Genomic DNA, 23890 nt, shown 5'->3' on the forward strand with positions numbered 1-23890 from the left:
TGAGCACATACCCCTAGGGGTTCCCCGCGTTGAGGATCTGCAAGGCGGCGGTGTTGTTGCCTACCCTCACCACCTGGGGTCGCCCTGACAGGAAATCTAGGATCCAGTTGCACAGGGAGAAGTTTAGACCCAAGGCCCTGAGTTTAGTGATGAGCTTGGAGGTCCCTATGGTGTTAAAGCTGAGGTGTAGTTGATTAACAGCATTCTCACATAGGTATTCTTCTTGTCCAGGTGGGATAGGGCGGTGTGCAGTGCAATGGCGATTGCGTCGTCCGTGGATCTGTTGTGGCGGTATGCACATTTTTGTGGGTCTAGGGCACGACAACATCCTCAGATTCTCAAAAGGTTCTACAACTGAACCATTGAGAGCATCTTGACTGCCATCACCGCTTTGTATGGCAACTGCTTGGCTCCCTGCCATCCAGGATCTCTATACCAGAAGTAAAAACGTCTCATCTCTTTTCCAAGACCCCAACTTTCTTTTGGTTTTCTTATTGAAATAAGGTCACGCCAATCATCATTATTGTACTTTTTAAATTTTTTACAGAACTTAGCGTAGGACCCGACCAGGCAAGGCCTCAGTCAGTCAGTAGTTTCCATCCTGATGACTAACCAGGTTTCCATCCTGCTTACTCTACCTCCTTAGAAATTAATAATTGTATTTTCTGATGTTTTATTGTGTGTGCAGATAAATGTAAGTCCCAAAGTCCTGGAGCTAAATAGTGTCTTGAAAATATGTACCATTGATGTTAAACCTGCTAGCTAGCTCGCGTGCTCCAGTTTGCATTAGTGTTGTCATCCGGAAGGCATTACTATTTAGCATGCTTATTAGCGATTTAGCGTTTGTTAGCATTTCTCTTTGGTGCTAGGCTATTTTTTGCATTAACCCTGTTTTTTTGCACTGAGTATGCACACTCACCACCGGACTTTACCCACACACACATACTACACTGACACTCAGGTCTCGAGACCATATATTGAGTGTCTCGGTCTTGTCTCGGTGTCCTGTCTCAGTGTCCTGTCTCGGTGTCCGTTACATTTGTACTCGGTCTTGACTCGGTCTCAGACAGTGAGGAGACCAGCAGAGTAAAAAACAAAATGATTAGCTTCCATTCAGTCAATGCATGAAACCACTTCGCCAGGCCAAATATATACACTCCTTTCTTGAAACATTAATATCTTAACAGCCTTTATATACATTATAGACATGTTTACACAGTGGCGAACCTATAGGCCTTCAGTTTGAGAGGGTTTATCTAATGTACCTTCGTTAGATTTTATCTCCTCTTGCCCTGGCTAGCATTAGTTGTTGATCTTGTTGTTGTTAATGTGCATAACAGAGAGAGCCTACCTTTTCATGGTTGTTTGATCAATAGGACTGTAAAGTTCCCAAATGTAAGAGGACTCCCGTGGTATTTACATATTTGCAGAAATCCATTCAGGTGTATTTTGTGGCTTTTGGCGAATTTGTTCTAATGATCTAAAGTTGCGCTGTTGTAACTGCCTATAAACACATAATCCAGTTCAAAGTGAATGATGGCAGGCCCGTGTAGCAAAATGGCTTGTTTCTATAAAGGCCTATTTATTGTGTTACTATTTATTTATTTTTTGCTAATTTGTGTTACTTTTTTAACTCTGCATTGTTAGGAAGGCTTGTAAGTAAGAATTTCATGGTAAAGTCTACACCTGTTGTATTTGCCACATGTGACAAATACATTTGATTTGGGTCAGGTATGGGGAGGTGATATGGTCCTTGACTTTCAAAGCACTTCATGATGACAGAAGTGAGTGATAGTCATTTAGTTCAGTTACCTTGGCTTGCTTGGGTACAGGAACAATGGTGGCCATCTTGAAGCAAGTGAGGACTGACTGGGATAGTGAGAGGTTTAAAATGTCAGTAAACACTCAAGCCAGCTGGTCTGTGCATGTGCTGAGGACACGACTTGGGATTCCATCCGGTGCAGGTTAACACATTTGAAGGTGTAACGATCTGAGTGTCGGGAGGTGCGAAGTCAGACGCAGGAACAGCAGAGCTTCAATATGTTGAGTCTTTTAATACTCAACTTGCAAACACAATGTCCAACACGGACGTACTGGGTGTCACACACAACGGTCCAACGACACGATAAACAAACCCAGTCCACAATAATAACATCCACTCCCGAAATCCAAAAGCCACAATGAAACAATCCCGCACAAAGAAGCGTCCGGGCTGGCTGACTAATAAAGCCACACTAATTAACAATTAACTGAACACAGGTGATACAAATAAACACATAAGGAGGGGGAGGAAAAAGAGTCAGTGGCAGCTAGTAGGCCGGTGACGACGACCGCCGAGCGCCACCCGAACGGGAAGGAGAGCCTGCCTCGGTTGAAGTCGTGACAGTACCCCCCCTCTGACGCGCGGCTCCCGCAGCGCGCCGACACCGGCCTCGAGGTCGACCCGGAGGACGAGGCGCGGGGCGATCCGGATGGAGGCGATGGAAATCCCTTAACATAGATGGATCCAAAATGTCCTCCACCGGTACCCAGCACCTCTCCTCCGGACCGTACCCCTCCCAGTCCACGAGGTACTGCAGGCCCCTCACCCGGCGTCTCGAGTCCAGAATGGCCCGTATCGTGTACGCCGGGGACCCCTCGATGTCCAGAGGGGGGGAGGGACCTCCGGCACCTCACCGTCCTGCAGGGGACCAGCTACCACCGGCCTGAGGAGAGACACATGAAACGAGGGGTTAATACGATAATAGGAAGGGAGTTTTAATCGATAACACACCTCGTTTATTCTCCTCAGGACTTTGAAGGGCCCTACACACTGCGGCCTCAGCTTCCGGCAGGGCAAGCGGAGGGGTAGGTTTCGGGTCGAGAGCCAGACCCTTTCCCCCGGTACAAACACGGGAGCCTCACTGCGGTGGCGGTCAGCGCTCCTCTTCTGCCTCCTAGTGGCTTGTTGAAGGGACTCCTGGACGGCCCTCCAGGTCTCCTTGGAGCGCTGTACCCACTCCTCCACCGCAGGAGCCTCAGTCTGGCTCGGATGCCATGGTGCCAGGACCGGCTGGTACCCCAACACACACTGAAAGGGGGACACATTAGTAGAGGAGTGGCGTAGTGAGTTCTGAGCCATCTCGGCCCAGGGAATGTATCTCGCCCACTCCCCTGGCCGGTCCTGGCAATAGGACCGCAGAAACCTACCCACCTCCTGGTTCACTCTCTCCACCTGCCCATTACTCTCGGGGTGAAAACCGGAAGTCAAGCTGACCGTGACCCCCAGACGCTCCATGAACGCCCTCCATACTCGGGACGTGAACTGGGGGCCCCGATCAGAAACGATGTCCTCCGGCACCCCGTAGTGCCGGAAGACGTGAGTGAATAAGGCTTCCGCAGTCTGTAGGGCAGTAGGGATACCGGGCAACGGGAGGAGACGGCAGGACTTAGAAAACCGATCCACAATTACCAGAACCGTAGTGTTTCCCTGAGAAGGGGGAAGATCGGTCAGGAAGTCCACGGACAGATGAGACCATGGCCGTTGTGGAACGGGGAGGGGTTGCAACTTCCCTCTAGGAAGGTGCCTAGGAGCCTTACTCTGAGCGCATACCGAACAGGAGGAGACATAAACCCTAACGTCCCGAGCTAAGGTAGGCCACCAATACCTTCCCCGAAGGCTCCCCACTGTCCTCGTCACCCCAGGGTGACCCGAGGAGGGTAGGACATGAGCCCACCGAATCAGTCGGTCCCGAACACCAAGCGGTACGTACTTACGGCCCGCCGGGCACTGAGGAGGCGCGGGTTCCGCCCGTAACGCCCGCTCGATGTCCGAGTCCACCTCCCATACCACTGGCGCTATCAGCCTCGAGGCGGGGATGATGGGAGTGGGCTCGGTGGTCCTATCCTCCGTGTCGTAAAGGCGAGACAGTGCGTCAGCCTTTACGTTTTGGGAACCGGGTCTGTAGGACAACGTGAACCTAAACCGGGTGAAAAACATGGCCCACCTTGCCTGACGCGGGTTCAGTCTCCGAGCTGCCCGAATATACTCCAGATTCTGGTGGTCGGTCCAGATGAGAAAAGGGTGCTTAGCCCCCTCAAGCCAGTGTCTCCACACCTTCAGAGCCCTGACCACCGCTAACAACTCCCGATCCCCCACATCATAGTTACGCTCCGCTGCACTGAGCTTACTAGAGAAGAAAGCGCAGGGGCGGAGTTTTGGTGGCGTACCCGAGCGCTGTGATAGCACGGCACCCACCCCAGCCTCGGACGCGTCCACCTCCACTATGAATGCTAAAGAGGGATCCGGGTGCGCCAACACGGGAGCATCCGTGAACAGAGCCTTCAACCTGTTGAAAGCTCCGTCCGCCGCCGCTGACCACCGCAACCGCACCGGGCCCCCCTTTAGCAGTGAGGTAATGGGAGCCGCTACCTGACCAAAACCCCGGATAAATCTCCGGTAGTAGTTGGCAAAACCCAAAAACCGCTGCACCTCTTTCACCGTGGTTGGAGTCGGCCAATTACGCACGGCCTTTATGCAGTCACTCTCCACCACCACCCCCGAGGTGGAAATGCGATAACCCAGGAAGGAGACGGCTTGTTTGGAGAACACACACTTCTCAGCCTTGACGTATAGGTCATGCTCCAGCAGTCTGCCAAGCACTTTGCGCACCAGAGATACATGCGCGGCTTGAGTAGTTGAGTAGATCAGAATGTCATCGATATACACAACTACCCCCTGCACGTGCAGGTCCCTGAGAATGTCGTCTACAAAGGATTGGAAAACAGCTGGAGCATTCTTTAACCCATACGGCATGACGCAGTACTCATAGTGGCCCGATGTGGTACTAAATGCGGTTTTCCACTCGTCTCCTTTCCGAATACGCACCAGACTGTACGCGCTCCTGAGGTCCAGTTTTGTAAAGAACTGCGCTCCGTGAAATGATTCCACCGCCGAAGCGATGAGAGGTAGTGGGTAACTAAACCCCACTGTGATGGCATTTAGACCTCTATAATCAATACACGGACGCAAACCTCCCTCCTTCTTCTTCACAAAAAAGAAACTCGAGGAGACGGGTGAGATGGAGGGCCGAATGTACCCCTGTCCCAGAGACTCCGCGACATATGTCTCCATAGCCAACGTCTCCTCTTGGGACAAAGGGTACACGTGACTCTTGGGAAGCGCAGCGTTAACCTGGAGATCTATCGCACAATCCCTACCCGGTCGATGTGGTGGTAATTTCGTCGCTTTCTTTTTACAGAAAGCGATTGCCAAATCGGCATACTCGGGGGGAATGCGCACCGTGGAACCCTGGTCTGGACTCTCCACCGACGTGGCACCAATGGACCTCCCAGACACCTTCCAGAACACTCCTCTGACCACCCCTGGAGAACCCCCTGTCTCCACGAAATACTGGGATTGTGCCGGGCCAACCAGGGAATACCCAGCACCACTGGAAACGCAGGCGAATCAATAATAAAGAGACTGATACGTTCCCTATGATTCCCCTGCGTCACCATGTCCAGGGGAACTGTGGCCTCCCTGACCACCCCTGACCCTAATGGTCGGCTATCTAGGGAGTGCACGGGAAAGGGAGAATCTATCGGCACGAGCGGAACGCCCAACTCTCGGGCGAGTCCGCGATCCATAAAGTTCCCAGCTGCACCTGAATCGACTAGTGCCCTATGCTGGGAAGAGGGGAAAAAAACAAGGAAAAAAAATTGAGACAAACATGTGACCGACAGGGGGTTCTGAGTGAGTTTGGTGCTGACTCACCTGGGGTGATCGAGAAGCGTTCCGCCTGACATCTCGACTCCCAGACAGACCCCCCCAGCACCGATCGGCCGTGTGTCCTCTCCGACCACAGCTGGTGCAGGGGAGGCCTCCTCCTCCGATACCCCTAGGCGCGGCCCCTCCCAACTCCATCGGGATGGGAGCCGGGGCGCTGGGTGGTGGAACGCACAGGACCCTCTCCGAACGCCCGCGGGCAGCCAGCAGATTGTCCAGTCGGATGGACATGTCGATAAGCTCATCCAAAGACAGAGCGATGTCCCGACACGCTAGCTCCCTGCGGACGTCCTCCCGGAGACTACACCGGTAGTGGTCAATAAGGGCCCTGTCGTTCCACCCTGATCCCGCGGCCAAGGTCCGGAACTCCAGCGCGAAATCCTGTGCGCTCCTCCTCTCCTGCCTGAGATGAAATAGTCTCTCACCCGCCGCTCGGCCCTCTGGGGGGTGGTCAAACACGGCACGAAAACTCCGGGTAGTGCTCCTTCGCTGAGTCCGGGCCATTCCAGACTGCGTTGGCCCACTCCAGAGCACGACCCGTTAGGCAGGAGACGAGGACACTCACCCTCTCCGCTCCCGAGGGAGTGGGGCGAACAGTGGCCAGGTATAGCTCCAGCTGGAGTAAGAACCCCTGGCACCCTGCCGCCGCTCCATCATAATCCCTCGGGAGCGTAAGACGGAGCGCGCTGGAGCCGGGGGATGGAGAGTCCTGAGGAAGGGGAGCCGAAGGTGGAGAGAGGAGCCCACTCCTCTCCCATCGCTCCATTCTCTCCATCATCTGGTCCATGGCTGATCCGATCCGATGGAGGACGGTGGTGTGGTGGAGAACCCGTTCCTCCATCGATGGGAGAGGGTTGGCTGCTGCTCCTGCTGACTCCATTGGTGCGGGATTCTGTAACGATCTGAGTGTCGGGAGGTGCGAAGTCAGACGCAGGAACAGCAGAGCTTCAATATGTTGAGTCTTTTAATACTCAACTTGCAAACACAATGTCCAACACGGACGTACTGGGTGTCACACACAACGGTCCAACGACACGATAAACAAACCCAGTCCACAATAATAACATCCACTCCCGAAATCCAAAAGCCACAATGAAACAATCCCGCACAAAGAAGTGTCCGGGCTGGCTGACTAATAAAGCCACACTAATTAACAATTAACTGAACACAGGTGATACAAATAAACACATAAGGAGGGGGAGGAAAAAGAGTCAGTGGCAGCTAGTAGGCCGGTGACGACGACCGCCGAGCGCCACCCGAACGGGAAGGAGAGCCTGCCTCGGTTGAAGTCGTGACAGAAGGTCATACTTGAAGGTCATCGGCTACAGAGATTAGTAGCCCGCAGTCCTCGTGAGCAGCGGGGACACACATTGGAGGCTCTGTGTTGTTTTCCTTGAAGCATGTGAAAAAGGTGTTGACCATGTCTGGGAGTGGTGCTTCAGTTTCCGCGATGTGGCTGGTTTCCCTTTATGATCTGGGATTGTCTGAAGTCCCTGCCACATGCGTCTCGTGTCTGAGCCATTGAATTGCGACTCCACTTCGTCCCTGTACTTTATTTTTGCCTCTCAGGTTTCCAGTCACTTTACCTGGTTAAATGCAGTTGTTCGCGCTTTCAGTTTTGACCGAATGCTGCCATCTATCCACGGTTTTTGGTTTGGGTATGTTCTAATCGTCACTGTAGGCACAACATCCTCGCACTTCCTGACGAACCCAGAGACAGATAATGGATATCAACGGGGGCTTGAAGCAAAGTACCCCCCCACCACTGTGTCAATGTAGCCAACAAGAAACAAGACAATGAATCTACCTTTCTGAAATTTCAAAGCAGCCTACATGTTAAACTTCTTCGGGATCGGTATCCCATCCACGGGACAGTTGAGCTAACGTAGGCTAATGCGATTAGCATGAGGTTGTAAGTAACAAGAACATTTCCCAGGACATCTGATATTGGCAGAAAGCTAAAAATCTTGTTAATCTAACTGCACTGTCCAATTTACAGTAGCTATTACAGTGAAATAATGCCATGCTATTGTTTGAGGAGAGTGCACAACTTTGAACATGAAAAGTTATTAATAAACAAATTAGGCACATTTGGGCAGTCTTGATACAACATTTCGAACAGAAATGCAATGGTTCATTGGATCAGTCTAAAACTTTGCACATACACTGCTGCCATCTGGTAGCCAAAATCTAAATTGCACCTGGGCTGGAATAATACATTATGGCCTTTCTCTTGCATTTCAAAGATGATGGTACAAAAAAATACAAAATAACGTTTTTTTTCTTCTTTGTATTATCTTTTACCAGATCTATAGTGTTATATTCTCCTACATTCCTTTCACATTTTCACAAACTTCAAAGTGTTTTCTTTCAAATGGTACCGAGAATATGCATATCCTCGTCATTTTAGGTGAAAATAGAAAAAAAGGGGCGGATCCTTCAGTTGTTGCTAATATCACTTTGTATTTCAGTTGGATAAACTATTGTGTTAATTACATTTTAAGACTATTTTACAAATAATCATTTTGATCTCACTAACCACGTTTCCATTCACAGTTTATGCGAGTAAAGTCATACTGAATTAAAAGCTGTGATGGAAAAGTTTTGGTACAATTTTATAAATGGTGACATAATTTGTTCGTTCGACATGGTGGGATCTTTTTGCATCTGTAAAATTACACTGAACTAAAATATAAACACAAAATGCTACAATTTTTAAGATTTTACTGAGTTACAGTTCATATAAGGAAATCAGTCAATTGAAATAAATTCATTAGGCTCTAATCTATGGATTTTACCTGACTGGGAATAGAGATATGCATCTGTTGATTACAGATACCCTAAAAAAAAGGTAGGGGTGTGTATCAGAAAACCAGTCAGCATATGGTGTGACCAGCATTTGCCTCATGCAGCGCAACACAACTACTTCGCATAAAGTTGATCAGGCTATTGATTGTGGCCTGTGGAATGTTGTCCCACTCCTCTTCAATGGCTGTGTGAAGTTGCTGGATGTTGGCGCGAACTGGTACATGCTGTCATACACGTTGAACCATTGCATCCCCAACATGCTCAATGGGTGACATGTCTGGTGAGTATGCAGGCCATGGAAGAACTGCGACATTTTCAGCTTCCAGGAATTGTGTACAGATCCCTGAGACGTGGGGCGGATGAATGTCACGACAATGTGCCTCAAGATCTCATCACAGTATCTCTGTGCATTCAAATTGTCATCAATAAAATTCAATTGTGTTTGTTGTCGGTAGCTTATGCCTGCCCATACCATAACCCCACTGCCACAATGGGGGCACTCTGTTCACATTGACATCAGCAAACCACTCGCCCACACAGCACCATACACGATGTCTGCCATGTACCCAGTACAGTTGAAACCGCGATTAATCCACGAAGAGCAAACTTCTCCAGCGTGCCAGTGGCCATCAAAGGTAAGCATTTGCCCACTGAAGTCGGTTACAACGTCAAACTGCAGTCAGGTCAAGACCCTGGTGAGGACACAGATGAGCTTCCTTAAGACGGTTTCTGACAGTTTGTACAGAAATTCTTCCGCAAACAGTTTCATCAGCCGTCCGGGTTACTGGTCTCAGACGGTTCCGCAGGTGAAGAAGCCGAATGTGGAGGTCCAGGGCTGGCGTGGTTACATGTGGTCTGCGGTTGTGAGGCCGGTTGGACGTACTGCCAAATTATCTAAAACGATGTCGGAGGAGTCTTATGATAGAGAAATTAACATTAAATGCTCTGGCAACAGCTCTGGTGGACATTCCTGCAGTCAGCATGCCAATTGCACTCTCCGTCAAAACTTGAGAAATCTGTGGCAGTGTTTTGTGACAAAGCTGCACATGTTACAGTGGCCTTTTATTGCCCCCAGCACGAGGTGCACCTGTGTAATGATCATGCTGTTTAATCTGCTTCTTGATATGCCACCTGTCAAGTGGATGGATTATCTTGGCAAAGGATAAATGCTCACTAAACACAAGATCCCAGAACATTTTAGAGAAATAAACATTTTGTGCATATGGAATATTTCTGGGATCTTTTATTTCAGCTCATGAAACATTGGACCAACACTTTATATGTTGCGTTTATATTTTTGTTCAGTATAATTATGCAAAACATTGCGGTAGAAACGCCTTTATGCACAAATATTGATATAACCATAATATAAGTAAACTTAAGAGTCACACGATGACATGGTGTATGGTCCTCCCACTACGATTCAGGAAACCATGCAGTTTATTAGGCTACAGATAAAATAACTTCACAGGGTGGTGAAAACGCACAGTATGAGCTTGATGCTCCTTTCCAATAAATGTTGAAGGTCCTATTCTGGTGACATGAACGATGCTTGACTGCCGTTTGACAAATACAAAATCTCACTCTTTTGTCTATAATCTCATCATGTAGGCTAAACCCGAACTGTATCTGCGAGCTGTTGGCCAGAGCACAAGTGCCAATAAACACTCTGGAACGAATTGCAAAAATTGCTGAAGCTGGAGACTTATATTTCCCTCACAAACTTTAAACATCAGTTATCTGAGCAGCTAACCAATTGCTGCAGCTGTACATAGCCCATCTGTAAATAGCCCACCCAATCTACCTACCTCATCCCCATATTGTTTTTATTTACTTTTCTGCTCGGTTGCACACCAGTATTTCTACTTGCACATCATCATCTGCTCATCTATCACGCCAGTGTTAATTTGCTAAACTGTAATTACTTCGCTACTATGGCCTATTTATTGCCTTACCTCATCCCATTTGCACACACCGTATATAGACACCGTATGCACACACCGCATATACAGTGGGGAGAACAAGTATTTGATACACTGCCGATTTTGCAGGTTTTCCTACTTACAAAGCATGTAGAGGTCTGTAATTTTTATCATAGGTACACTTCAACTGTGAGAGACGGAATCTAAAACAAAAATCCAGAAAATCACATTGTATGATTTTTAAGTAATTCCTTTGCATTTTATTGCATGACATAAGTATTTGATACATCAGAAAAGCAGAACTTAATATTTGGTACAGAAACCTTTGTTTGCAATTACAGAGATCATACGTTTCCTGTAGTTCTTGACCAGGTTTGCACACACTGCAGCAGGGATTTTGGCCCACTCCTCCATACAGACCTTCTCCAGATCCTTCAGGTTTCGGGGCTGTCGCTGGGCAATACGGAATTTCAGCTCCCTCCAAAGATTTTCTATTGGATTCAGGTCTGGAGACTGGCTAGACCACTCCAGGACCTTGAGATGCTTCTTACGGAGCCACTCCTTAGTTGCCCTGGCTGTGTGTTTCGGGTCGTTGTCATGCTGGAAGACCCAGCCACGACCCATCTTCAATGCTCTTACTGAGGGAAGGAGGTTGTTGGCCAAGATCTCGCGATACATGGCCCCATCCATCCTCCCCTCAATACGGTGCAGTCGTCCTGTCCCCTTTGCAGAAAAGCAGCCCCAAAGAATGATGTTTCCACCTCCATGCTTCACGTTTGGGATGGGTTCTTGGTGTTGTACTCATCCTTCTTCTTCCTCCAAACACAGCGAGTGGAGTTTAGACCAAAAAGTTATATTTTTGTCTCATCAGACCACATGACCTTCTCCCATTCCTCCTCTGGATCATCCAGATGGTCATTGGCAAACTTCAGACGGGCCTGGACATGCGCTGGCTTGAGCAGGGGGACCTTGCGTGCGCTGCAGGATTTTAATGCATGACGGCGTAGTGTGTTACTAATGGTTTTCTTTGAGACTGTGGTCCCAGCTCTCTTCAGGTCATTGACCAGGTCCTGCCGTGTAGTTCTGGGCTGATCCCTCACCTTCCTCATGATCATTGATGCCCCACGAGGTGATATCTTGCATGGAGCCCCAGACCGAGGGTGATTGACCGTCATCTTGAACTTCTTCCATTTTCTAATAATTGCGCCAACAGTTGTTGCCTTCTCACCAAACTGCTTGCCTATTGTCCCGTAGCCCATCCCAGCCTTGTGCAGGTCTACAATTTTATCCCTGATGTCCTTACACAGCTCTCTGGTCTTGGCCATTGTGGAGAGGTTGGAGTCTGTTTGATTGAGCGTGTGGACAGGTGTCTTTTATACAGGTAACGAGTTCAAACAGGTGCAGTTAATACAGGTAATGAGTGGAGAACAGGAGGGCTTCTTAAAGAAAAACTAACAGGTCTGTGAGAGCCGGAATTCTTACTGGTTGGTAGGTGATCAAATACTTATGTCATGCAATAAAATGCAAATTAATTACTTAAAAATCATACAATGTGATTTTCTGGATTTTTGTTTTAGATTCCGTCTCTCACAGTTGAAGTGTACCTATGATAAAAAGTACAGACCTCTACATGCTTTGTAAGTAGGAAAACCTGCAAAATCGGCAGTGTATCAAATACTTGTTCTCCCCACTGTATATGCACATACCGTATTCTTTTTTTCTATTGTGCTATTGACTGTACGCTTGTTTATTCCATGAGTAACTCTGTGTTGTTGTTTGTGTCGCACTGCTTTGCTTTATCTTGGCCAGGTCTCAGTTGTAAATGAGAACTTGTTCTCAACTAGCTTACCTGGTTAAATATATATATTTTTATAACACTCACTATATAACCCACATTTCTTGGTGAGAAAACCATCAGTAGAGTTGAAAATGCAATAGAAACCCATTAAACTATTTATTTTTTTATCCGGTCAATTGGAATTTAACCACAAAGTATTTGTTTATGTGCAGTACCTCATCACGCACAACATCTCTGGTGGGAAAATGTGCATATAGTTTATATGACGATTTTAGCATATTCACATGGAAATCTGTCACCAATTGGATGGTAACCTAGCTAATGACTTAAACCAATTATTTGCATGAAATGCTATTCAAAAAACCCTTATTTGGTGCTGTATTTATGTTAACTAATATTAGACAAAAGAAAAACATGCTGTATTTAAAGCTTTTTTCCCCACATCAAATGTATTGGTCATTGGGGAATTGTTAGATTACTTGTTAGATCGGAACTAGAAGCACAAGCATTTCACTACACTCGCATTAACATCTGCTAACCATGTGTATGTGACCAATAAAATTGGATTTCAAATAGTTTATGCATATTTGGAATGATTGGCAATGTGTAGAATAATTTGACAGACAGTAAGTAAATTAAATATTTATTCACATTAAATAACATTGGAACAAAACAGCATTCAATCTAACATGACATCCCTTTGGGAAAACTCCTTCGCAATGCAGAAAGAGCAAGCATTCCACCCATGCCCTTCCCCAAGTTGTAGTCCTGCAGACATACACACAGTCCAGTCATTAGCGGTCCAGTCATTTATTAATTCATTTGCTAGCTTATATCCTTAGGGGACAACTGAAAAGTTATTTAACGACAGTGCCATCTGTTGGTCACTCAATAGCCTACAACTACAGGCCGGAAAGGATTGTTCAGTTGCTTTATGTTCACTTACAATTCTGAGCCAGAGGTGACTCTAGTTGTCCTTGAACTTGCCGTTGATGTAGGGGACACAATCCAGGATCAGCCTCCAATCTGTGAAGTGGACAAGGGCAACTCCGCCAACTGATCCCCAACCAACCATCGTGGGAACCCAGGACAAATGATAACATGAGGAGATATTTGAAGTAAAGTATCCTACTACAGGAGTTTTCACTACTGCTGTCAAGTCCCAACATCATCTTTTCCTCCCAGTATTTAACCCCTTGACCCCTAAACCTAGAGATCACTAAGTGGTGTAATTTGTATTGAAATGCCTGCCAAATCAAAAACAGTGGTCAGTCTCACGCGGTCACAGTCACACTGTTATTGAGAATCAAAGCCAAAGGTATTTAGACAGATAAGAATATAAGGCTAATTTTGTAAACTACTGGCATTCCTGACTAGAACCAAAGACTTTGATGGGGGAGAAATTATTTCTTAGATATGAAGGAGGACGTTACTCAAAATAGGTTGCTAATGAGGGCCATAAATCACTTGGTTGGTAATTGTTCCAAGAAGACCAAAATATGTTAACAAGATGGAACCTGTTGTTTCCAATTGGAGCAAATTAATCAGTGGGCAGAACAAGCAAAGTGGGAGAGCCAAGCACGAGCTAGCGAGATCCTATTGGCACGTTCTAGCATGTATTTGCATATTTCCGTTAGGGAACGCCTACTCTGTGAAATGAATAACAAAAATTTGCCATTGCACTCCAAAACAAAGCTTCTTTTTTTTCTTACTTTGGCAAAGAGTAAAGTCTGCAAAACGTACTCCACTATGTTTGTAACAGAAAACTGTATAGAGATTAAATGTTTAATCGATGAGAACATTTGCAGAATATCGTTCAAAATCCATCTAGGTCGATCTTCTCTCACTGCCGCCCCTGGGATTCCTCGCATCACTATATTGGCGGCGAGTGGAAAATAAACGCCAACCGGATGCTTCAGATGTATACATTCGGTGAAACATCTGCCTCATTGTTCTGTTATGGAACTAACGTTAGCTAGGTAGTTACAGTAGCTAGCTAACAGTGACCCTACTCGTAAAAGTAAACAAACTCCAAAAAGGTGGAATTTGTAAATACTGAGGCCATAATTAAACCAGAGGCCTGACATTGTTAGCGAGATTAACTATTTTGGATAACAGATTTGCAAAGACCAGTAACGTTAGCTAGCTAACGTTAGACCAGTAACGTTACACCTAGCCAATTGAGTGATGGCTCATGGAGACGCATTGGACGGTTGTCAGAATCTATTTATTAAAGTCAAATAAATCTTCACAAAGTTATGATACAGACTTCAATTTACCACGCGATGGCAATGTATTTTGCCCCAATTAACTTGTTTATCACTTGCACCATTCTCACCTCCGTCGCAGATTGCTGCTGCTTTGTAGGACCTCAGGAATGTCTGTTTAAATGCATGTTTTAAAAAGTTTCCAAAATACATCATAAGGAATACAGTATTTACTAATAGTATAAACATCGTAAAATAATGTTTCTTAAAATACTAGGTAGTGACAATTGTTTGTACAGTTTAGTTTATAATTTTAATAACAATGAGATTTGATAGCTAACCTGAGTTGACCCATTGATGTCAAATAGATACGCTACAAAGACTATACCAATACTACGGCATTGGCTACTATTTATGCCACAATCTAGCTTTCCATAATTTCCTTTAAATCAACATATAGCTATCAAATTATTTTATTTTTTTCATATATATTAGATACATAATCTTGTGTACAGATAGTCATACTGTAAATGTGAGTAGGCCTTGATTTATAGCTAGCGAATGTATGAATGTATGATAGTTGTTTTAGTGCTCATTTTACAGTGGGCTACTAGATGGTCAATATTTCCCTATCAATCAATTCCATAAGATTCTTGTTTTATGACTGCCTAATTTGGCTAAATCTCTAATGTGATTTTATTTATTTTTTTAATCTGAGCCGGAGAGGAAGAGGCTGGTTAGTAAATAACATTATCTTTGTCTGGGCTTAAGGGACATCACATTGACAACCAAGTTCAACCATTTGGAAAACTTTAGTTAGGGCTTGTGGGCTATACTTTCTCACCAATGGGAGATCATTGAGAGGAGACATTAATTTGCCAAGCTATGATAAACCCTTTATTACAATGTTTTCCTTTATTTTCCTTTCATGTTTACAAGATTCAAAAGCCAGACATTGAAAAAGGTATAATTCTGTTATTAAAAATGGCACATTTATTGCTACATTACTGTTATATACAGGACAGTTCTCAATAACTACTTTATATATAAAAGAAATTATAATAAAGACCGGGACTGGAGGCACTCTGAAAACACTGCTCAGTCTTGATTGTGTCCTCGCTGCAAGTGTAAGATGCCAGGCTTTGTAGCAGTGAGTGGCCCCGCTTGAATACTTGAATTAAAAAACAGTAGTGCCCTCCTCGAATTGATCTATGGGCTGAAATAATTTGGTAGGTGAAAGCAAGGTTCTTTCATATAACAAATGAAATCAAATAAAGTTATATTCATGTCAGATTTTAAACAGGTTGACAATACAACTCACACTATCCAGTCATGTCATTAAGCGAGGACGGATGGACGCATGTCTAAGTATTCAAACAGGGCCTGTGTCAATATTCAGGTCGAGACACAGAAAAGACCCTCCATCTTTCCCCCTATCCAACAACTCAGAATACAGGTTGTACATTTTGTCATTGTGGGACGTTCACAGAATCCGCAATGACATCAGATCAGTAAAAAAAAAATCTCAGAACGAATCCGCAATATTTAGTAGGCCTACACATATTTCACCTTGTAATAGTAGAGAAACAAATCTTCAAAATCAACTCTGAAGAGGTACATCAATACCCCTTACAATAAGTCACTGTCAAAGTCAATAAGGAGAATGATATCAGAAAAAAGAGATCTCAAAGTAAATGGAGGAGACTTACTCTTTTACACAGAAATGGTAGTTCTAGTGACAAAAAGCTCCAGTTGTCATGGCTCAAAATAACACAGCCCCCCACTTCAAAGCTGAAGCCATATATATATATATATATATATATTTATATTGACAGTTTGAGGTGCTTTGAAAAGCAGATCACAAGGGCAGAACCCATCATCTCTTAGAACCCAGTAGTGTCAAGTGGTTTATCAATAGGGGGGCGAACAGACAAACAAAACAAGGACTTGAACCTACAGCCACAACTTAACAGTAGTATGGTCAAATCCAGTTGAATAAAAAAATAAAAATAACAAGAGATCTACATAAAAGTTAAAATGTTTATTTAACTAGATACATAGAATATTTTATTTTTTTAAATTTCCAACTTCTTCCTGAAAAGTGAAAAGGGGGGGTGGGGTGGTTCATCCGATGTACCTCTAATCTTGGCGATACATGAAATGTTATGGTTTAAAAAAGAACTGTCTTTATAGTTAATGAAAATACAAGTTCAGGCACTGATAAGGCATCACTCTCCAGTAATGACATCTTTAGTCTTGAGAATGAAAAGGCCACACTATTGATTTGAAACGGTCTTTTTCTTTTCCTCACTTTCTACAAAGTAAACTTAAATCCTTCTCAATACTATGACCAACAAGTAACAATGTACATTTCTGCCTCTGTGGTTAGAGGTCGGTGCTATACCATGTCTGAAGCCATGATAATAACTTACAACAGGAATTAACACTTGTTTTTTCAGACCATCCAAACACAAACTCCAAAATAACATGTCAGGACAATGTAGCTGCACATTGACAACCACATGGACGAATGCAGAGAATAGAATGGAACGTTTGAAATGAAGAGAAAATAATAACATTGAACTGACGGACAAAACCTGGATATGTACTTGAAAATGAAGGCAATCCACATTTGAATGTTACATTCAAAACCAGTTGCATAATTACTGTTCGAGACAGTGCCCGTCTTCATAGACTTTGCTTTGTGAAGCCACATGACCATTCAGTAAGAACACTTCAATAGGACAGTCAGTGGCATAAATTCCATCCACACATTCCCATTTGAAAAGAAATAATGAATCTGGGTAATGGACAAAAAAACTTCCTTACTCTATATATATATATATATATAAAAAAAAACAGGAACAATATCAATATTTTAGGCCACTATACCCCTTAGTCAAATGTTGCAATCTCATCAAAATGGGATGCACCAAAGACTGACAGCTTAATGGCCACTAAATACATAATGATAATTAAGCCTACAACTGACCCCATCGGTCTTCGTTTCTCTTTCTGAGCCTGTGTTCTTGTTTAAGTTAAGCTTTCCTCTCCAATGGCAAATCTGACAGTCCAATTTGAGTTCATTTTGAAAATACATTAAGATTAAATATCAGCTCTTCATTCTGCTCAACTACGATACTCTAAACTTCAAACTAATATTGTCATGGATTTAAAATCTACAATGTATAGACAAATATATATTTATATGCATTTCATTTTGCTCCATTTGAAACAATATCCTTAGATGAATGTATGCTTGAGGTGGATTTACAAATCAGATTGTCTCATTAAGCATTAACATTTTAATAATATAGTCAAGACTTCACAGCATGAGTGAGCTCTTACTACACTACATTACCAAAAGTATGTGGACACCTGCTCAACGAACATTTAATTCCAAAATCATGGGCATTAATATGGAGTTGGTCCCCCTTTGCTTCTAGAGCAGTCACCACCCTTCTAGGAACTATTTCCACTAGATGTTGGAACATTGCTGCAGGGACTTCCTTCCATTCAGCTAGAAGAGCATTAGTGAGGTCGGGCACTGATGTTGGGTGATCAGGTCTGGTGTTCGATGGGGTTGAGGTCAGGGTTCTGTGCAGGCCAATGAAGTTCTTCCACACCGATCTCAACAAATCATTTCTGTATGGACCTGGCTTTGTGCACAGAGGCATTGTCATGCTGAAACAGGAAAGGGCCTTCCCCAAACTGTTGCCACAAAGTTAGAAGCACGGAATTGTCTAGAATGTCATTATATGCTGGGGCTCTCAAGTAGTACAGCGATCTAAGGCACTGCATCTCAAAGCTAGAGGAGTTACTACAGACCCTGCTTCAATTTCAGGCTTTATCACAACCGGCCATTATTGGGAGTCCCATAGGGCGACACACAATTTCCCAGCGTCGTCCGGGGTAGGCCGTCATTGTAAATAAGAATTTGTTCTCAACTGACTTGCCTAGTTAAATAAAAAGGTGAAATAAAATTTAAAAAATGCTGTAGTGTTAAGATTTCCCTTCACTGGAACTAAGGGGCCTAGCCCAAACCTTGAAAAACAGCCCCCAGACCAGTATTCCTCCTCCACCAATGCACTATGTATTCAAGCTGGTAGCTTTCTCCTGGCATCCACCAAACCCAGATTGGTGAAGCTTGAGTCATCACTCCAGAGAATGCGTTTCCATTGCTCCAGTCCAATGGCGGCGAGCTTTACACCACTCCAGCCGACGCTTGGCATTGTACATGATCTTAGGCTTGTGTGTGGCTGCTTGGCCATGGAAACCCATTTAATGAAGCTCCCGATGAACAGTGTTTGTGCTGACGTTGCTTCCGGAGTTTGGAACATATGTGGCCTTCCACTTCGCAGCTGAGCCGTTGTTGCTCCTAGACGTTTCCCCTTCACAATAACAGCCCTTACAGTTGACTGGGGCAGTTCTAGCAGGGCAGAACTTTGATGAACTGACTTGTTGGAAACGTGGCATCATATGACAGTGCCACGTTGAAAGTCACTGAGCATTTCAGTAAGGCCATTCTACTGCCAATGTTTGTCTATGGAGATTGCATGGTTGTGTGCTCGATTTATATATGTCAGTAACGGGTGTGGCTGAAATAACCGAATCCACACACTTTTGGCCATGTAGTGTAGTTCATTGGGAATGCTCAAAGCTTCAATTTTAAGAATAGACAACTGAACTTCTAATAAATTGCTTGTCTGGTATTAAGAGGATATTTCATTCCATTAAGGGTATCACTGGTTGAACCTGCATATGCACATTGGCGCCTAGTGTTAGTTTTTTAAGAATAACAATGCATGGGGCATAAGTTCAGGGTCAATTGATTTGAAACTCAAAGGGTGGCACTACACAATATGGCCATAAGATGCCCATCAGAGTATTCCAAACCAAGCCTCCAGTCTCATGACTAGATGGAACAAAGTGGCTGGTTAGCACCACAAGCTTTCCAGAAAGCTTCTCTAGTTTCGGATGGCATCAATAGTAACCAATGGGTGGGGGTTAGACACAGGATGAAAAATTACTGTTTCTTTTGTGCTGATAAACTGCTTTTCTACCCCATGCCAGGTAAACCGGTGTCTCCCAATTAACCTACACCGAGGGGATGCTGGAACAATACTGGAGTCTGAAATACTATTATTTTGTTTATGGCAGGGAAGAAAAGCCTTGGAGCCTTCTAAAAAAAAAAAAGCCTTCTACAACACTGAACATGACAACTAGGCAGGTGAGGTTCCTCCCCCTTCTGCCTCTCATGTTGGGCCCAGGGCCCACAGAGCTGGGGTAGGACTGCAACTCTGTCCCACGATGCAGGTCAACTGCCCTCTCTATCACATGGATTTGGTTACATAACATATGTAAGACTGTACCATTAAGTTGGGAATGACAAATCTACACTTGCTCATACATACAAGCAACCCCTAAATAAAACTTTCCACACATTTGCTTAAATGTCTCATAAAACATGTAACAATTAGGCACAAATCCTTTTGTACATTTGTAGTTTGTTAGGCTTCTGTCTTTCACAGAGCACCTCTCGGCAGTGTTTTAAGTCCCATTTGTGGCCGGACACTAGTACTCCGGTGATCCATCATGTCACGGAAGCAAAAAATATATGTATATAAAAAAAAAAAAGTACAAGGTTCTTCACATTTGCGCTGGTAGTCATGGTCAGGAGTGCGGCAAATTGGCTGTGTCAGTTTTGGCAGTATGCATGTGTGGATAAGGGTGTGTGAATGTGTGTCTTGAAACTGAATTTGACAATACAAAGACACATCAGTATATGTACACACTGAGAAGAATGGGTGGAAGAAGAGATCAAGGACACATCTTCCGAGAGCCAAGGGAATTCCACCAGATCTGCAAAGGAAAATACAATAGTGTCAGTCTTCTAAACTTGAAAGCACTACAATTATTGACAAAGATGAAATATGGATGAAGAGATACCTACCTGGTATTACATATGGCTGACTGGGTTATGGCCATCTCCCCCCATGCCGGGGTGGCCTCCTGAGAGCTGCATGGGGGACTCCCCCACCACCCCAGAGACTTTCTCCTCCTCCCGCCGCTTCAGACATGCTGCTTTAGGGTTCAGGTTGCGTTCTGACAAGAGGGGATAGCAGGGAATATGAGTTTACATTGCATACAAGTCATTTAACCAACCTTCCACTGTGCTATAAAAACTCAATCCTTTATTAAAAAGATACATAAAACAGATTTTTCTGGTGTGAAAAATAGCTGGATGAAATTTTCGGGATGGTTCTCGATGGTCCACTGAGAAAAGAATATACACAGGGGACAAAGTAATATAGAGGTCAACATGTAAAAAGTGACAATACAAGAGATATGGCCACAGTAGCCCTGCGTTACCTCTGACTTGCTGCTCCAGGTTGAGAATGACGTTGACGGCTTGATGCAGGATGAGCAGTTTGGTCTGAGGTTTGTCGTTGCTGAGGTGCAGCTGGCACATGCGGCCCAGCTCCTTGAAAGCCTCGTTGATGTCTCGCACTCGCAGCCGCTCGCGGGCGTTGTTGGCCACTCGCCGCTCTTTCTCACGCTCTACCTTTACCTCAGGAGGAAGGTCCTCGTCATCCTCATCCTCTTGACTAGAAGGCGGAAGACACGGAGAGGAATGAAGCCACGGGAGGACGGCACTCACAAACCAAGCAACTAGACTTTCAAAGAGTTGGGCCGCATGTGCCAGCTGCACCTCAGCAAAACATGCGAAGCAGCATAGACACCTAAGCATTTAGCTGTCATTCTAAAAGAATCCTGGGTAGCACCAGGAAGTTATGTTGTTCTGAAAGTAAATGTATTAAAAGGAAGCTCCAGATACATTGTTAAGTCATACAATTGATCCGAAGAAACATTTAATTTACTCAAGACTAGGAAAATAAGTTACCAATTGCAGTGAAACGCATTATAAGACTATTTGGTAAAAATACTAAACAATAATGATTTATCCCACATGGTTTGGAAATGTTGTTATTTTTTACCATTATGCTATTCAATGTTGCTTTGTTTTCCAACTTATGTCTATTACCATCAAACCAAATGAAAATGTAAGTGCTAGGCTTTGCAGAACGGTAGACTTTGATATACAGTATTGGCTCCCCAATTGTGTGCTTTCAGCGCACAAAGCACTATGGCCTATGGATGGAGACTTACTCATCTCCCGGGTCTGACAGGCCTGAGAGGCCAGAGAGGATCTGGAGGGTCAACGCCTCCTTTCTGAAAACAATGGAACATGACGGGAGGGCATTACACAACTAGCTACCAATTCAATTAGTGACCAACTCAACTAACACAGCTAACTAGCAGTTGAAATTGTGCATCTACATCGAGGCTAATGTCATGCGCTCCTCCTCGTATTTCTTTCGCTAACAAAATTGAACAACATTTCCACCTATGTGGGATAAAATAGTCTACAGTATGTTCATCAACAAATGGTAATACACAGGAATGCATTCTCTATGACAGTTGCCAGTGTCAATAGTCGGGGTGAGAGAAGGTTGGTGATCACCTACCTTGCTCTGATGCGTTTGGTTTCTTTCTTCTCGTCCTCAGACTTGTCAGCGATGGAGGAGTTCTCGTCGTCCTCCTTGTCCTCCCTCTTGATGTCCGAGCCGCTGGACGAGTGTGTGGAGCGGGCCACACTTCCTGGCAGACCTGTGTTGCAGCACAGAAACGCACCTTCAGTATGTCCGATTTAGAGAACAATTAAGTAGCCCAATTATCTTATCGGCTTGCCATGTTTAATACATTAAATCAGGGAACAGGAGTAAAGGTCACAGGTCATGTGGGGGATGAGCAGTGAATCAGAGTGTGTGACTCACTGGTGAAGCTCTCTGGTTGTCCAGTGGACTGAGGGGGTCCGGAGGCGTGGTGACCGTGCAGCAGGGTACTGCTGGGAGGAAGGCCTGTGGGCTCCTCCTGGTGGTTCCCTCCCTGGAGAACGGTAACACAACATGAGACAAACACAACAACATGCAACGCGATGACAAAAGCTTTATTAAATCTGTTGCTTGGAAAGTTCAATAAAAATTATCATCATAATCTCAGTAATGTAAGACAACAGGGGGCTAAGTCTTGGAGTCAGAAGGTGTGTTCACCATGGTAGGGTGTCTGTTGCTGAGGGCAAGGCCAGCATTGGAGAAGGCCTGAGAGAGACCTCCCAGGCCACCGTTGTGTACAGAGGACACAGCGCTCAGCAGGCTGTGCATGTCAGAGTGGGCTCCTCCTCCCAGGCCGGGCGGGCCTTGGACAGCGTGGCTACGCAGCACGTGGATGGCCTCCTCCAGGCGGTCCTCCATTTTGTTCTGCTGCAAGGAGACAGATGTAAAGGGCAAATCTCAGTCACTATGTTGACTACTATACGATCACATCAAATAATAGATTTTGTAATTATTTGGAGTGAAGAGGGCGTACCAGGGCATGCAGTTGCCCTTCGTAGTTGGGTGACAGGGCAGACTGCCCTGAAGGTCTTGGCCATTGAGATGCAGCTCCTGCAGAGAGAGAATAGAAGAGATGCCATATTTACACAGAAAATCCTGTCCAACAAAATGACAGCTCTGATTTCCAACAGTAGATGGAGCTCCAGAACCATTTTCAGGGCTCCAGAGATCCAGTCAAGCCCTTTACTAATACAAGCTATTAGATGCAGCAGGTATAATCCAGTATGTATACCTGCAATTCCCTGGGGCGAGCCCACTGGGGTGGAGGGTGTGGAGGAGAAGTTGTTACTGTTGTGGTCCGAGGGGTAGATCTAACCCACACAGGACAAAGTGTCTTTAGACAGTGAACAGCAGAACACAATGCAGTTCAATCAAAAGGTCTGTAGGATTTTTTTTGAGAGGATTACTCACTGAAGCAAGAGCCTTCCCAATCTCATCCCCTGAGCTCCCTGCAGTAGTGCCTCTATTGGCTGTGGAGAAACGACAGCTTATTGACCTCACCCATTATTTAAAAAGGCAGCAACTACTATATAAAAGGTCTCCAATAAGCTAGTGAGACCGCTTTAAAGACATTGTTAAACCGAGGGGCAACACAACATGTTTAACAGGAGAAGGACAAGGTAATTGGTTAACAAAATGCACGGTTGTCATGTGAGCCTTTATTGTACCCATGATGCTGTCTGCGCCGTTGATGGAGGATGTGTGGTTGTAGCTCCCAGACCCAGAGTGGAAGCCGGGCGGGAGACTGCCGTTCACCTCACTGCCGTGGAGAGGGTAGTTCTGTGGGGACAGAGGCAGGGGTTGACGCTTCTAGAGGGAAGACAAAACAGCTTGGGTTAGAGCAACTTGTATGGAAGTTGGATTCGTCAGAGAGTAGAAATAGCATTAAAAAAAGAACACAGAACTCAATACAACAGTTACTTGATTGTAAA

General features: G+C 45.0%; 1 protein-coding gene and 1 long non-coding RNA gene across 14 annotated transcripts in view; both read right to left on the reverse strand.

Annotated features, from left to right (window-relative positions):
• Positions 1-12926: 12926 nt before the first annotated feature.
• Positions 12927-13799, reverse strand: LOC139578318 (uncharacterized). The gene is made up of 2 exons (XR_011675532.1): positions 13242-13799; positions 12927-13063 (listed from the first exon to the last, which is right to left on the reverse strand). It is a non-coding gene; the product is annotated as an uncharacterized lncRNA (long non-coding RNA).
• A 5331-nt stretch (positions 13800-19130) lies between these two features.
• Positions 19131-23890, reverse strand: part of LOC139578316 (transcription factor E2-alpha-like) — a 28943-nt gene continuing 24183 nt past the window's right edge. For 4 of the 13 annotated variants that reach the window (XM_071405740.1, XM_071405736.1, XM_071405733.1 and 1 more), the window contains 9 exons: positions 23627-23768; positions 23370-23428; positions 23191-23269; positions 22933-23009; positions 22617-22826; positions 22341-22452; positions 22032-22173; positions 21673-21735; positions 20505-21110 (listed from right to left, as the gene is read on the reverse strand). In XM_071405740.1, the coding sequence (XP_071261841.1) occupies positions 20639-21110; positions 21673-21735; positions 22032-22173; positions 22341-22452; positions 22617-22826; positions 22933-23009; positions 23191-23269; positions 23370-23428; positions 23627-23768 (1356 nt within the window). In that variant the 3' untranslated portion in view covers positions 20505-20638. Of the gene's footprint in view, positions 20365-20455; positions 21111-21672; positions 21736-22031; positions 22174-22340; positions 22453-22616; positions 22827-22932; positions 23010-23190; positions 23270-23369; positions 23429-23626; positions 23769-23890 lie in introns of those variants that run through there. The other 9 variants (XM_071405745.1, XM_071405744.1, XM_071405738.1 and 6 more) reach the window with 7 other exon arrangements.

The sequence above is a fragment of the Salvelinus alpinus genome, chromosome 6 (assembly GCF_045679555.1).
Source record: "Salvelinus alpinus chromosome 6, SLU_Salpinus.1, whole genome shotgun sequence".
NCBI classification, from domain to species: domain Eukaryota; kingdom Metazoa; phylum Chordata; class Actinopteri; order Salmoniformes; family Salmonidae; genus Salvelinus; species Salvelinus alpinus.